This window comes from Euleptes europaea, chromosome 7, assembly GCF_029931775.1.
Source record: "Euleptes europaea isolate rEulEur1 chromosome 7, rEulEur1.hap1, whole genome shotgun sequence".
Taxonomy (NCBI): Eukaryota; Metazoa; Chordata; class Lepidosauria; order Squamata; family Sphaerodactylidae; genus Euleptes; species Euleptes europaea.
Window position 1 is genome coordinate 49,434,848 of NC_079318.1, and position 13,904 is coordinate 49,448,751.

Sequence of the window (13,904 nt, forward strand, 5' to 3'; positions counted from 1 at the left end):
AGGATTTGGAGAGGAGCAAGTTTGTTTTTTCTGGGCTCTTGTAGAAAGTGGAAGTAGCGTTTCTGTCTGGAAAGACGGACCTCTTTCTTTCCTTTACGTTCTGTGTAGCGCAGAGAAATTTAGTAGAGTGGTTGTCATGGGAAGAAACTGTTGCCACTGATGACCTAGTAAGGGAATTTGCAAACCCTGTTGGTTAAAAGTTGTGTATTCAATTTTTTACTGAACGTAACGTCAAAAATAGAACAGCTTTTGCTAAAATAGCCTTTCAAATTTAAAAAAATGAATTGCTAGAAGAATTAGAATATCTAATTATAATTTTAATTGTTCATCAGTACTTTTTTCATGTTGCTACTTACAATTGGAAATTCTTTGTCACCCCCACTCCCGTTCCCCAAATACAGGCATTTCAGTAAGACTATGGAGGAACTAGTTCACGATCTGGTCTCGGCACTGGAGGAAAGTTCAGAGCAAGCAAGAGGCGGCTTTGCTGATACAGGGGATCATTCGCACAGTGTTTCTTGTCTTCTAAAACGTCAGGCCAGAAAGCGAAGGGGCCGAAAAAGACGTTCATTTAACACCCATCACCCCTGGGAGACTGGTCATTGTTTAAGTGAAGGCTCTGATTCCAGCCTTGAAGAACCAAACAAGGATTATAGAGAAAATCATGCCAATAATAAGAAAGACCATAGTGATTCTGATGATCAATTGCTGGTTGCAAAACGCAGACCATCTTCAAATTTAACCAATCTCAGAGGTAAAAGGCCTCTGTGGCATGAACCTGATCTAGCAGTCGACAATTTAGGAAACAGGACTTTGCGTAGAAGGCGAAAGGTGAAACGAATGGCAATTGACCTACCTTCGGAAGTAACAAACACACTGACTTTACCCCAGCAACAGGATATTAGGGATCAAGAAATGGACAATGACAACAGATCTTGCCAACATCAAGAACTAATAAAGAGCAAAGTTAAAAAAAGGAAACTCACTGCAAGTAGGCAAGGACCAGAAATTTTGGATGAAGGTGTAGTCATAGAGAATGATGAAATCAACCAGGCAAGCAAGGATAAAATGGAATATGAGGAACAAAAGGGCTCGGATGAAAACATGAGTGACAGGTTATGTTCCATTTTTCATTTAATGCTAATTCAAAAGCAACTTTGTTTGACTTCCAAGTGTTGACATATTGATGGCAAGGTATTCTTGTATTCTATTATTAAAATGTAATACATGTGTGCCATCTAATACCATTTGGAGACTTCCTATTATAGTTAAATATTTCAGCTCCTGATGTCAACATTTTAATTCTGAAAGTTTTTTCTGCAATGTACTTTTCATGCATTATCCCATGGATGACATTTGCAATCTATCTGAAAAATTCTAAGTGGTGGTTAGGACATTTACAGTGTGACCCTGTGCAGAGTTACTTCAATGTAAGCCCGTTGCACTGTTAATAACTTCAGCCTTATGAATTCCATCTGTTGCAATACTATCAGCATCTGAAGTCTCAGGCACAGAAGGGTGTTTCCCAACAGCTGCTACCTAAGATTCCTTAATTTAGGATGCTGAGAATTGAACTTGGGTCTTTCAGCCTGGAAGACATGTTCTTCCTTTGCCCTATAGGTGAAGGTCTGTGGCTTGGTGGCAGAGCGTGCATTCTGTGTGCTGAATGTCCCAGGTTCAGTTATACTGTCTCAAGATGTTATATTGCGTTTATAATGTGGTGTCAAGTCACAGCCGACTTATGGCAACCCAGTAGGGTTTTAAAGGCAAGAGACTAACTAATAGAGGTGTTTTGCCATTGCCTTCCTCTGCATAGCAACCCTGGTATTCCTTGGTGGTCTCCTATCCAAGCGTTCACCAGGGCCAACCAGGTTTAGCTTCTGAGATCTGACAAGATTGTACAGTTGCACATTTTTTCTTCATTTGATAAGATGAAATATTTGGATATAATGTAGTTAATGCCTAAAGTTTAACTACTTAAGTAAAGTACTACTTAACAATGGGCAAAACACTAAATACAGAATAAATTTTCCCAAATTAAGAAATAAGGGGCATTTCTATTATACATTGCAGTTTTTTGCTTGCTTGTTTTCCCCCTTCTCACCCCTCTAGTAAGCCTTGACACACTTTTGCATTTAGTGTTATGCTTGGCCAAGTCAAAATGAGTATTTGCAGTTGCCAGTTACATGGATTGCATCTCTGTTCATAATGTAGATACTTTATTGTCACCCCCCACCCAGTGCTAGCAGATTATAAATCAGCCAGAATCCTGTAATTCAGGAGTTTTACTTGCATGAACTTCTGTAAGCTAATAATTTAGGATGGGGGTCCACAACATGATGCCCATGGGCACTATGGCACCCACCAACATTTTTTTCCAGTACCCACCAAGTGTTTTTAGAAAATGGGTGGGGCTTCTGCCCAGCAGGGCTTCCAACTCGCCATTGGAGAATGTGCAAATTAAAATAATATTTTTTGGGGGCAGCAGCTTCCACCATTATTGGTTTTACTCTCTCTCCATCTTTCCCACTGTATTTTTAGAAATTACTTCTCTTATACCCTGCACTTATCTACAATATTGTTTTTACACCCTTGATATAGCATCAACTTATTTTCCCTCAACTGGTATGATGGCCCTCCTAAGTAAGCTTGGTAATTGTTGAATACAGTATTAAATAACAAATGATAATAAACTAAAGTACTAAGCTGTTGCTTAAAATAGCCAATAAATGATCAGAAGATGCCTTCTGCAACCCACGCAGAGAAACTGGCAGACCTGCATTCTGAGGAGGCTCTCTAATGTGATATCTACTTTGGGGGAAGTGTAGCATTTTGAATAGAATGGGCTTGAAGTAGGGCTTCCTCAGGCAACGTCAGCAGGTTGACGGCATAGCTATGACAAGGTGTTTCCTAACTGGTACAGGGGCAGGACTGCTCAGGGTTTTAAGGGTTTTAAGTTAATGACAGCGATTTGAATTACATGCAGAAAGCGGATATCGAGGGATGCTGTTGCAGCATCAGTCATATAACCCCACTCAAAGTGAGCTATCGGATTGTGCTCTAATGGAAGAACTTGAGTGATCTTCAAGAGCAGCCCCACATAGAGTGTATTTCAGTGGTCAGTTGTAGAGGCTAAAAAAAGGATATATAATGCCTGCTAGATCTTCAGATGTGAGTAGACCAACGGAAGCTTGTAGAAAGCACTATTGGCCTGAATTGCCACTTGCTTCTCGAGGCAATTCTAGAATAACCCTGAAATGCTTCCAAGTTGTCTTCTTGTGGTTGAATGAGTGAGCACAACTAGGTAATACAATGTTGTTTAAGGCATTCTCTTTACAAATTGTCACGAAAACTGACAAACCTTAATATGTTATATAACTGTTTGTGTACAATGGGCTAAGGTATCATAATTCACAAAGATCCGTATACCTAATTTCTTGTCTTGATTACATTTATAAATAGCTTTGTTAGGGTTGCAGTAGTGTATTTTTATTTTAGATTATAGTAAGGTGTTATACTTGCTTTTTATTTATTTTTCTAATGGAACCTATCTCCTTATCTTCTGTGGTATTCATACAGCAGAAAAAAATGTTCCTTATAGTAAATATAAACTTTAGAATCTCCATTTCATGTTTTAGTTGCAGGGTAAAAAAACATTTCAAATATACGTGGTTGAAGGTTCACAGCAAATTTTAAAACTTAAAAAAGCAATGTATTTTAGAAGCGTGGGCTGTGATTACGTTTCTCCCCATAATAACTGCAGAGATCAATGCTTCTGAAGAATAATCACATGTAGCTGAAACACAGGGCCTTCCTAAATGGTGCCCTGATGAATTTTTTTGCTGCTTTGTAGGTTATTTGGCAGCAAGCGTTTGGATCATTGCCTTCACAGCCAATCCCAGATCCCTGGTGCATGAACTGAATAGTGCACACAGTGGTATACTTGTATTTGCATGCACATGCTTACATTTGTGTATGTACTGCTAAAACGTTTGGAGAGTGTCTGAGAAAGTATAATGTCTGAAGCAGCCGTCAGTTGGAAATTAAAGGAAAATAAATGGTAAACAGTGTCTCTCTCTCCCCCCTTTTCTTTGTTGTTATCATATTGATCATTTTCATTTTTCTCAGGGTGACCTTTATTTGATTTAATAGGTTGTCGTTATTGTAAACATTGTTTCTTCTTCTAGATAATAGAATTATAGTGAATCTTTATGTAGTGTATTTTCCAGAATATTTTACGAATGTTAAGAAAAGTCATTCTCTCAATACCTGTATTTTATGTGTAGGGGAAGGAATGCTTTTGATAGTGCCCCCCTCCCCTTTATTGAGCAGTGGTGTTTGGGATCAAGCTGAATTGCCCGGCATAAGAATGGAGCAGTGAGCATTTGATGGGAACAGATAATAAAATGCATCAATTGTGTCAGCACCTCATTGCAGTCACATCTGGCTTACTGTCAGGGTCCTATTAGATTCCTGTGGTTTTATGTGCCAAAAAATAATATGCTGTGTAGTTAATGGAACTGGGATATTTGCAGTGTGGGTTGTTGTTGTTGTTTTTTAAAAAAAATCATTTTATTTTCTTTTAGATTTTGGTCAGGCTTAAGTTTCATCCGAGTTCAATCTTGTCTGTTTAAAATTTTACAACTGGGATGTCAATTGTGCTTTTGATCTGTTTCTTTCTCTTCATTATTACAGTGAGTCCAGCAGCCTGAGCAGTAGTGATGCTGGTTTATTTACCAACGATGAGGGAAGGCAAGGTACTGAAGCAGTACAATTTTTAGTTCAAGTTCTGTAAATATGGCATATTATTTTGCAAGAGGTTGGTTTATTTTTAAATCTACTTCCTAGGAACTTTTGGGAATGAACTTCAAAGTTTTGTTTGTTTTTAAACCCTGCAAAAATGAATCGGTGTTAGAAGGCAAAAATAATCCGTTTAATGTGCAGAGGCACATAAGGTACATGCTTGTGAACTGAATGCTAATATTGAATACCAGATGTGTTCATTAACACTAAAATGTGTGTGTATAGTATGCAGCATTATGATAGTTTTTGAAATTGATATAAAGCCATTACTACATACTGCAGTACTCCCTATTTTGTTAAGCACTGATGTTAATAAGGGTTCCTTTTTAACAAAGGTTATCAAAGAGGGAATGTCCACTCTTCTGACCTTTCCAGTTCACCAAGAGTGCTATATCATACATACACACTTGCACACCTTCAAGAGCACATAGAAAAGCACTACATATTATCACAAAAGCACTACATATTATCACAAAACTCAGGAACTTTCTTTTATTGGAAATTTGTTAAAGCCCATTGTTAAGGCAAAGGCAGGCCCTAGGCAACTTGGCTCAAAACAAGGATTTGTTGTTTCTCTGTTGGTGCCTTCCACCTGCAGACAGTCTCTGTTATAAAATAAAAATCTGGGTTCAGCAAGTTGTGAAGGAATTTTAAAGGTTACAATCAGCACCTTGACTTATGCTGTGAAATGTATATGCATTTAGTGTAATTTTGTCAGACTGGAATAATAAGGGATTGTCACCAAACAAGAGATTCTGGAGTCTCAGAACCATGCAGGATCACACCATTATAGTCAAGACAGCTATGCTGTCACCGCTCACTTCACATTGTGTGTGTAAAGTGCCATCAAGTCGCAGCTGACTTATGGCAACCCCAGCAAGGGGCTTTCGAGGCAAGTGATTAAGCAGAGGTGGTTTGCCATTGCCTTCCTCTGCAGAGTCTTCCTTGGAGGTCTCCCTTCCAAGAACCAACCCTGTTTAGCTTCCGAAATCTGGCAAGATCGGGCTATACCATGCTGCCTTTCCTCCCCACCTCACATTACCAGGATAATATATTCTTCTTGTTAGGGCAACAGATGCATTTTTTCTAATGGCTGTAGGTCTGTGATACTATCCCTGATGCTACCCACAATGTATGCCAGCACTATCATTGCAACCATCAGCGCTACACAGAAAGTAAATGTTGCTCTATAATGAAAGAAGATGGCAAAAGCGTTTTACAGGATGTGGAGTATGTTTTGCATGTAACTTTTAAACATTGATTTAGCGAAGTACATCATGTAAACTCTTAACTTTGTATATTTTTCTTTTAAGAGGCAGTAAAATATTGCTAGACTCTTGGTGATGTAGTACATTTTCAGTGTTTTTTGTGGTATTGTCATGTTTAATTTAAAACCAGCTTTTTCAGAACTTATTTCTTAATGAACTTAATTAAACTAATGTTATTTGGTTACATCTGTTTGTGGTTGTTTCTGCCCTTTTACATACAACACAAATCAGGAAATTAAGCTAATTGTATACCATTATCAACTGCAAAAGGCTGGTTTTACAGTTTTATACCTTTTAATTCCCTGCAGGAATTAAGGCTTGTCTGTTGTTAATGTGGAATGTATAGTCACCTGAAATGGGTTTCCCTACAATTGTTACCACAGGTTAGCCAGTGTGTTATTCTTCACATATCTGAAATGTTACAGTTAATGTCCTCTTAGTTGTTATGCTAGTAAGCATAGTACTCTGAGTAGAGCTACACTAAAGGTGCAACTATTATACAGCAGTAGAGGGGAAAGTGATTCTGATTGCAAGTGAGGCTTTGGATAATAAGCCTGACTATCTTCTTTTAACATGAACTGTTTGTCAAAACAGGTGACGATGAGCAGAGTGACTGGTTCCATGAAAGTGAGCCTGGTGGTGCCTGTGGGATTACTGGGATCATTCCCTGGTGGGAAAAAGAAGACCCGGCAGAACTGGAGAAAGAGTTGCCTGATCCAGTCTTTGAAAGTATCTTAACAGGCAGTTTCCCTCTTATGTCACATTCAGGCAAAAGAGGTCAGCAATATTTTAAAAGGCAGAATGATATATTTCAAACTTGTGATAGATGCTACAGGATGGTTAATGCAAAGCGAAGTTTGTGGTCGAAGTCTTAAAGCAGATTTTAAAAGCTGAGAAAGGTATCTTAATATACGATGAAGCCTTAATCCTTTGTGTAATTATGAAGATGTTGAATACCGTCCCATCAGTCAGGTGGATGTATGGGCCACTTTGTCCATCATTGTATCCAAAGTTTCTAACTGAGCTCTCAGAATTTCTTAAATTTCTGTTCCCTTGCCTTCGCTAGTCGTCCTCTTCAGTGTATATCAATGCTCATTCTCCTGCACTGTTGCTTGATGAGTGAGTCTCTCTCTCTCTCTCTCAATTAGTTTAAAATGTTTATATCATGCTCTTTCAACATTCATTTCTCAAGAAGCTAGGTTTTGTCAGAAAAAAACATTGATTTTTTTTAAGCTCCACATTTGCAAAATTTGGCCTTAAATTATCATTATTAATGTAGAAAATATCAAAACAGCAGCATAGCAGCACAAATAATTTGGTAGAAAGGGGAGAAGTCACTTCCACTGCTTTTCAGAAATTATGATCTTTACCATTTGTTGATCTGTGTCTGATAAGCAGCATATGAATACAGTAGAAGTGTGACTGGTAAGCTTACCAGGGCTGAGTTGCCCCATTTCACTTTTGAAGTATGTGCCTGTATTCACATTAGCAAAAAAATATTCTGTGTACTAGAACTATCAGATTCCAGTAGAGTTATGGTGAGCTCAGCCTTTTGAAGCTATATAATATACTGTTTGTCATAGAATGATAGAGTTGGAAGGGACCGCCAGGGTCATCTGGTCCAACCCCCTGCCCAGTGCAGGAAATTCGCACGTTCCAGCTTGTCTACATCCTCCTTAAATTGTGTAGTTGGTTTTACAGTCAGATCATTTTGAGTACAAATACTAGAAGATAGTGAACAACCCAGTCTTGGTTCTGGCTGCTTTTACTTTATTCAGCACTTCTTATGTGGAAGGGCTAGCTGAATTAGACCAACAATTTGGTTATAAAATATTTCCCCCAATGAGAATGAATTTTATTTCTGAGGTTGGTTCCTGCCCTGGAAGGGACACATTACTGTGTCTGGCATGGAGAGAAAAGGATAGAGGTGCCGGGCAGTGGCATGGTCTGCATTGAATGCCTGTAGCTCATCTACATTGCCACTTGCAGACCTTTCCTGTTGGCCAGCCAGGTCAGCTGATTGGAATCAGCCAGGGCAAACCAAACTGGAGGTATCCCCTCTCTAGCCCATTCTTTCAGGATGTAGAATGATATGGTATAACCCAATCTCATCAGACATCAGAAGCTAAGTAGGGTCAGTACTTGGACCGGGGACCACCAAGGAAGACTCTGCAGAGGAAGGCAATGGCAGCCCACTTTTTCTTCTCACTTTCTTTAAAAACTGGGGTCACCATAAGTTGTTTGCAGCTGAACTTCATGTACATGTATAGCCCATTCTAGGGAGAAAGAGGAGCATTATACAGGACAGTGTCCAATGCCCTTCTGAGCAAGCAGTGTGGGCTTCCTGTATGGCCCTAACGAAGGGACCCTTCAAGGGCTTTAAGAATAAGGCTCATGGCTATTTCACCTGAGGAATTGATGTCACAGCTGCCTCCACAGGCTGGTGATAGTGAGCAAGTGGAATGACTCAAACTATTTCCTGACTTACGGTAATCTTTTTCCTGGGTCACCACCCAGCCAGAACATTGGGGAGTCTGCTGTCAGCAAATAGATTTCAGTTACATCAGAGAGTCTCTGCCAGAGAATTGGAAAAGTCACCAGAAACTATAACCAATAAAGTTGTGTGGTTTGTTTTAAGCTAGTCTGGTATGTTGGTCTTGTTTTTTCTTTCCATTGCTTTGTCCCTATTGTAGGCCCTGCTGTTAGGGTTACTAGTTGGTTGTGTTTAAACAGAGCTGTAATTTGTAATGTTTTGTAGATTTCCAGACAAGATTTAGCCACCTTCATGGAATGCCAGCAAGAAGTATCAAAAAAGCTACAGGAAATTCCACAGCAATGGTAGGCTGACCCTCATCTTGCATTGAATTTTATATCAACATTAAATGATAGCATTTTAAATAACTAGTCTTCATGCATAATTGAAAATAATTTTCTTTTAAGGTATAAATGAGAGTGGTAAGACTTGGTTCTTCTAGTATTTTTAATACTCAGTTCTCCTTTCAGAACTGTATTCTTTCATTGCACCCAACATGAATGTTCTTCTTAAAGGTCAAATTAACAGTATTAAGTGTATTATAGAGAAGCTGTATGTATTAACGCAATGTACTTTTAATTATGGAAATGCTTCCTGATATCTTTTACCCCAAAGTCATTTTTTTTGGTGTTGTAGAAAAAGTGAAATCCAAACTATACAGTTTATCCTTTTCCCATATCAGTTCCATAAATAGATATAGATACAAGTTGACCTAGCCTCTATTTGAACCATTATTAATAAAATTATGTAATGGATGTAAAAAGTATTTTAAAAAATCTGTGGAATCCATTTTGAGTAACTAAGAACATTTTTTTTTAATTTTTTTGTTCAGGCATAGCACTACTTAACTGAATAATCTGCTTTAAAACCTTGACCTATGAACTTTACCATTAGGTGGTCATGAATCAGACAAATGGTGTCTAATTGCCAGTTTCAGATCTCCCTATTTTTATTTTTGGTTCACTGCTTGCTTGAGCATATCTGGGATTTGTAGCCCATTTTCCAGGCTTATTGCAATCTCAGTCTGGTATTTTATAGAAGCTATTACAACTGATAGGTTAACTTCATGGTATTGATGATACATGGCTTAACCACACTAAAAACTGCTATTCCCCTCTAAATTGTAAAAAGGTGATTAAGTTTCAATTGATGGAGATATACTGTATCTGTGTATATATATAATGAGAGTCAAGAGTTGTTTTCTGGTACAATGTCTCAGACTAAGCCCTGTCTTCTGCAGAATACGTTGTGGATGTCGTAATAACTTGCCATATACAGAAATATTTTGGAGTGTTAAATAATTTCTAGAAAGCTGGATATATTTGAGTAGTCAGAACCTTGCAGAGTGTACCAGGTACTGTGTAAAACAATTTACTGATTCGCCTAGTTGGACATATATCTTCGAGAGGGTGATATGCTTTTTATGATTTTCTCTGTAATTTTTGTAGGGAAAATATGTAATTGGGTCATTTTCTTTACATTGACTTCTTGCTGGTAGAAGAGAACAACTCCAACAGTGCAGTCACTCTCCCTCCCCAGGCACACTGAGTTTGACTGGTATTTATAGGTATGTAGGTTGCTGCAAGCGCACCAGTTTTATAGAAATGATGAAGAGATCTGCCTGCATTATTGGGCAATTGTACAGTTTAGTATTGGTTACCATGCACATTCTGCTATACATGCAACCTGGCAATATGCTTGTTTTTCCATAGTCATACCAGTGTGTTTGCCTTGGAAATTTGGCCTGTCAAGTCAGAGCACATGTGCTTATTTGCTATCACAGACTAAATTTTAAAGATAACCTTTAAAGTGCTGAAATCCAAAGGAAACAGTTAGAAAAAAATGGAATACCTATGACATCTTGTAATGCAGAATGAGTAGTAATTACTGCTATTAGATTGTTACATTGAAAGCAAAAGAGCTTTTAGAAAGATTAATCTCTCAAGTAAAGTTGCAAATGTAACTCATTGAACAGAATTGGGATGATGCCCTAATTCTTTCACTTTTAACACAGATGGGTTTTGATGCTTACTTGATACTTGTGAAGGGAAGAAAGGGGATAAATAGTGCACATTCTGATGAGGCATCCTCTTAAGTGCTGCACATACACAGATCATACAGTTCAGAACAGCTTGAGGTACCCATGTTGCTTCATAAATTTAGGCTGCCTAGTAATATCCACCTCAGCAGTATAAGCAACTATCTACAGTGTGTCAACTGTAGGAAACGGCATTTCTAGAACATCTCAAAATAAATATTGTGGTATCTGGTAGGACTGGACAGATCACTGATTGCAGCAAAGATATTAGACCAAGTAGCCTTTACACAAATTTGCCCTCAGGAGATGACAAAAGATGAATCCATCTTCGCTCATGGTTGATCAGAGCCCCATAGCTTCATGAGATAACCAAAGATGACAGGAATTCCTAAATACCTAACTTTCTTTCCTCAGATTTCTATACTTTGAAATGTGGGGTGTATAGCTGACATCTTTCCAGTATTTGAAACAAGAGAGTACCTTAGACAACTGGAAGGTGTTTCTGTTCTGTTCCCAAGTTAGGCCTGGTTTTCTCCCTCCCCACAACAACCCTGCAGTCGGCCAACCATATTGTGTGTCGAAGGCTTTCACGGTCAGAGTTCATTGGTTCTTGTAGGTTATCCGGGCTGTGTAACCGTGGTCTTGGAATTTTCTTTCCTGACGTTTCGCCAGCAACTGTGGCAGGCAGACTTGGCCAACCTGAGAAATCAGCAGTGGCTGAACATGGACTGACACAAACAGGACACAGGGTCTTATTCCAAGACACTGAAAGACTGGACAATTCTACCAACTATTTTGTCAGATTGCACAGAGAAGCCATTGAAATTCACAAACATCAGCACAACTTTAACAGAAAAGAGGAGAGTTTAAGAATGAATAAGGCTTGGCTTCCTGCCCTGAAAAACCTCCAGACAAAGACAACATTCAACAATAGCCATACAGATTAGTTTTGGATTACACACATTAACAGATCACTTCAGGATACAATGGTTCCATATTAACATACCATACCCTCATTAGCACATTATCTTGATACTCACAGGACAATACTTTTGCAGGACAATACTCAGCTCAAACCCAACCCCTTTCTGACTATATATTACTCTTTCTACACCCTTGACACTGAGAGACACTGTCCTTCAGTGTTACTACTCTGAAGATGCCTGCCACAGTTGCTGGCGAAACGTCAGGAAAGAAAATTCCAAGACCACGGTTACACAGCCCGGATAACCTACAAGAACCAATATTGTGTGTCCTTTTGGAGAGTCTCATGGTTCTCCAGAAAGGCAAGAGATGAAGCCAAAAAGAGGAGGGAGAAAAGCCCAATTGCACAAGCTGACATCTGTGGTTCTTTGGATGCCACAGCTGTTGTGTATTATATCAGGTAAGGGAGTAGATAGTATTTTAAACTATATAAAGAAGTCAATTCGCATAGTGACCGAGGAAGTACAGTTGAGCAATGGAAATATTTGCCTCGAAGCTTTCCTTTAAAGCTTTTTCAAAAGAGGGTTAGACAGGTATCTGTCAAGTATGCTTTAGTTATAGGATAAGCTGATATTGGACTAAATAACTCATTGCTGGCAACTCTAAGACATCTTAAAGTCAAAAGCTGTATTTTGGTTCTGACCTCAAGACACCTTAACTAGACCATTGCTTTGGTTTCTTGCTTTCTGGAGGGATAATCTTTTAGATCAGTGATACTCAGTGGCTTGTGAACCACATGTGTCTCTTCAACTTACCAGCTGTGACTCTCCTAAGCACTGTTCTCCAATGTGGTGCCCACCACTTGTGGGCAAGGTCGTCGCCCTGTGAGGCTTTTGTTTGGCAGTCAGCTCCCACCTTGAAATAGCTGGTGGTGGTGGGAATGGGGGAAGGGCTGGTTGCAAGCCTCCCTGAAGTGTGGTCCTTGTGCCAAGGATGGAAGAAAAAGTCTGTCCTCTGTAACAGCCTCCCTCCTTTTTTTGTACCCTCTGTGCTCTCATCCCAGCCCCCCGAAGTGCCTACTGAAAAGAGAGCAAGCTGGCCTCAGTGAGCTGGTAGTGCCTTTACTCCCCTTTATTCACAGCCACCTTGCTCCCTCTGGGTGCCTTGGCTGTCTTACTGTCTTGCTTAAGCCACTGTGCCTGATGCCGGGAACGGAGTGAGAAGTCAGGGAGGGAAATATTAGAGAGCACACAGGCTTCTTGCAAAGAGAGGTTTCACAACACTTCTGGCTGGCTCAGAGCAGGCTTCTGCAGTGAGGAGCCTGAGCACCTATTACTTCCATAGCTACCGCCACCCCCACCCCCACCCAGCATGGGACATAGTAGCCTTGGCCACCTTGATCTCACCTGTGGGCCTTGTGCTAGGGAGAGAGAACGAAGACTGTGAGGGAAGTAAAGCATGCACAGGTTCAACAGTGGTGGGGAGAGACAACCCTACATGCTCAGAGGTGCTCTTGTAATTAAGAAGTTGTAATTAATATTAACAACTATATTATTGAGGGGTGGTATGGAAAAGTCATGTGGCTCTTTCAGTCGATGTTAATTAAAAATGTGGCTTTCTGCAAGCTGCAGAATGAGTACCACTGTTTTAGATACATTCCTTTCCTGGATCTGTTTTATAGTGTTTCGAACATTAAAACGCTGTAAAATATGATAGTACTCTTTATTCACAGAAAGATGGGTGAATTCTTCAATTCAACTACAGGATTCACCCAATGCATCAAGTAATGCAGAAAAATATTAATATGTGATAGTGGGTAAATGACTTTCTAGATTAATAATTTTCTAAATGATAGAATTTCATTTTTGTCTAATGAACCAGTGAGAAACATACATCCAGCACATTGTCTTCACTGCAGCAATATTAACTTATCAGTAGCTGATGTTAATTAATGTTCTATGTACTTTCATCTCCTTCAGTGAAGCAGTCTGCTATTGTAATGCTTCAAAAATGTTAGTATCCACAGAGTCTCCTACAACTACAGCAATTTAAAGTATGTTCTCAAAACTGGTGTAGCTAGTGGCTGAGAATATGCAAAGGAGTGAAGTGGGAACTCCCCGTTTCAAATCATGAACTGACTTGGGTAGCCTTAGGCATACCACTGATTCTCAGGTACAGCCTTACTGTGTGAATGGTAAGTCTGAACCTGCTAGGGAGCTTGTTGTAAGGATTGCTGAAATAATCATGCATGAAGCATTTTGACCTCTCAAGAGAGAGGTGTATGTTTTAATGGTTGTTTTCCAGTACAATTTGCAATGCACAAATGTGTCATTGGTGA

The 13,904-nt window shown here is 39.3% G+C and overlaps 1 protein-coding gene across 1 annotated transcript in view; it reads left to right on the forward strand.

The window, feature by feature from the left end:
* Positions 1–13,904, forward strand: part of GPATCH2 (G-patch domain containing 2) — a 113,797-nt gene that overhangs the window by 6,004 nt on the left and 93,889 nt on the right. The window contains exons 2-5 of the mRNA XM_056852630.1: positions 402–1,115; positions 4,696–4,757; positions 6,666–6,848; positions 8,830–8,909. Of these exons, the coding sequence (XP_056708608.1) occupies positions 402–1,115; positions 4,696–4,757; positions 6,666–6,848; positions 8,830–8,909 (1,039 nt within the window). The remainder of the gene's footprint in view (positions 1–401; positions 1,116–4,695; positions 4,758–6,665; positions 6,849–8,829; positions 8,910–13,904) is intronic.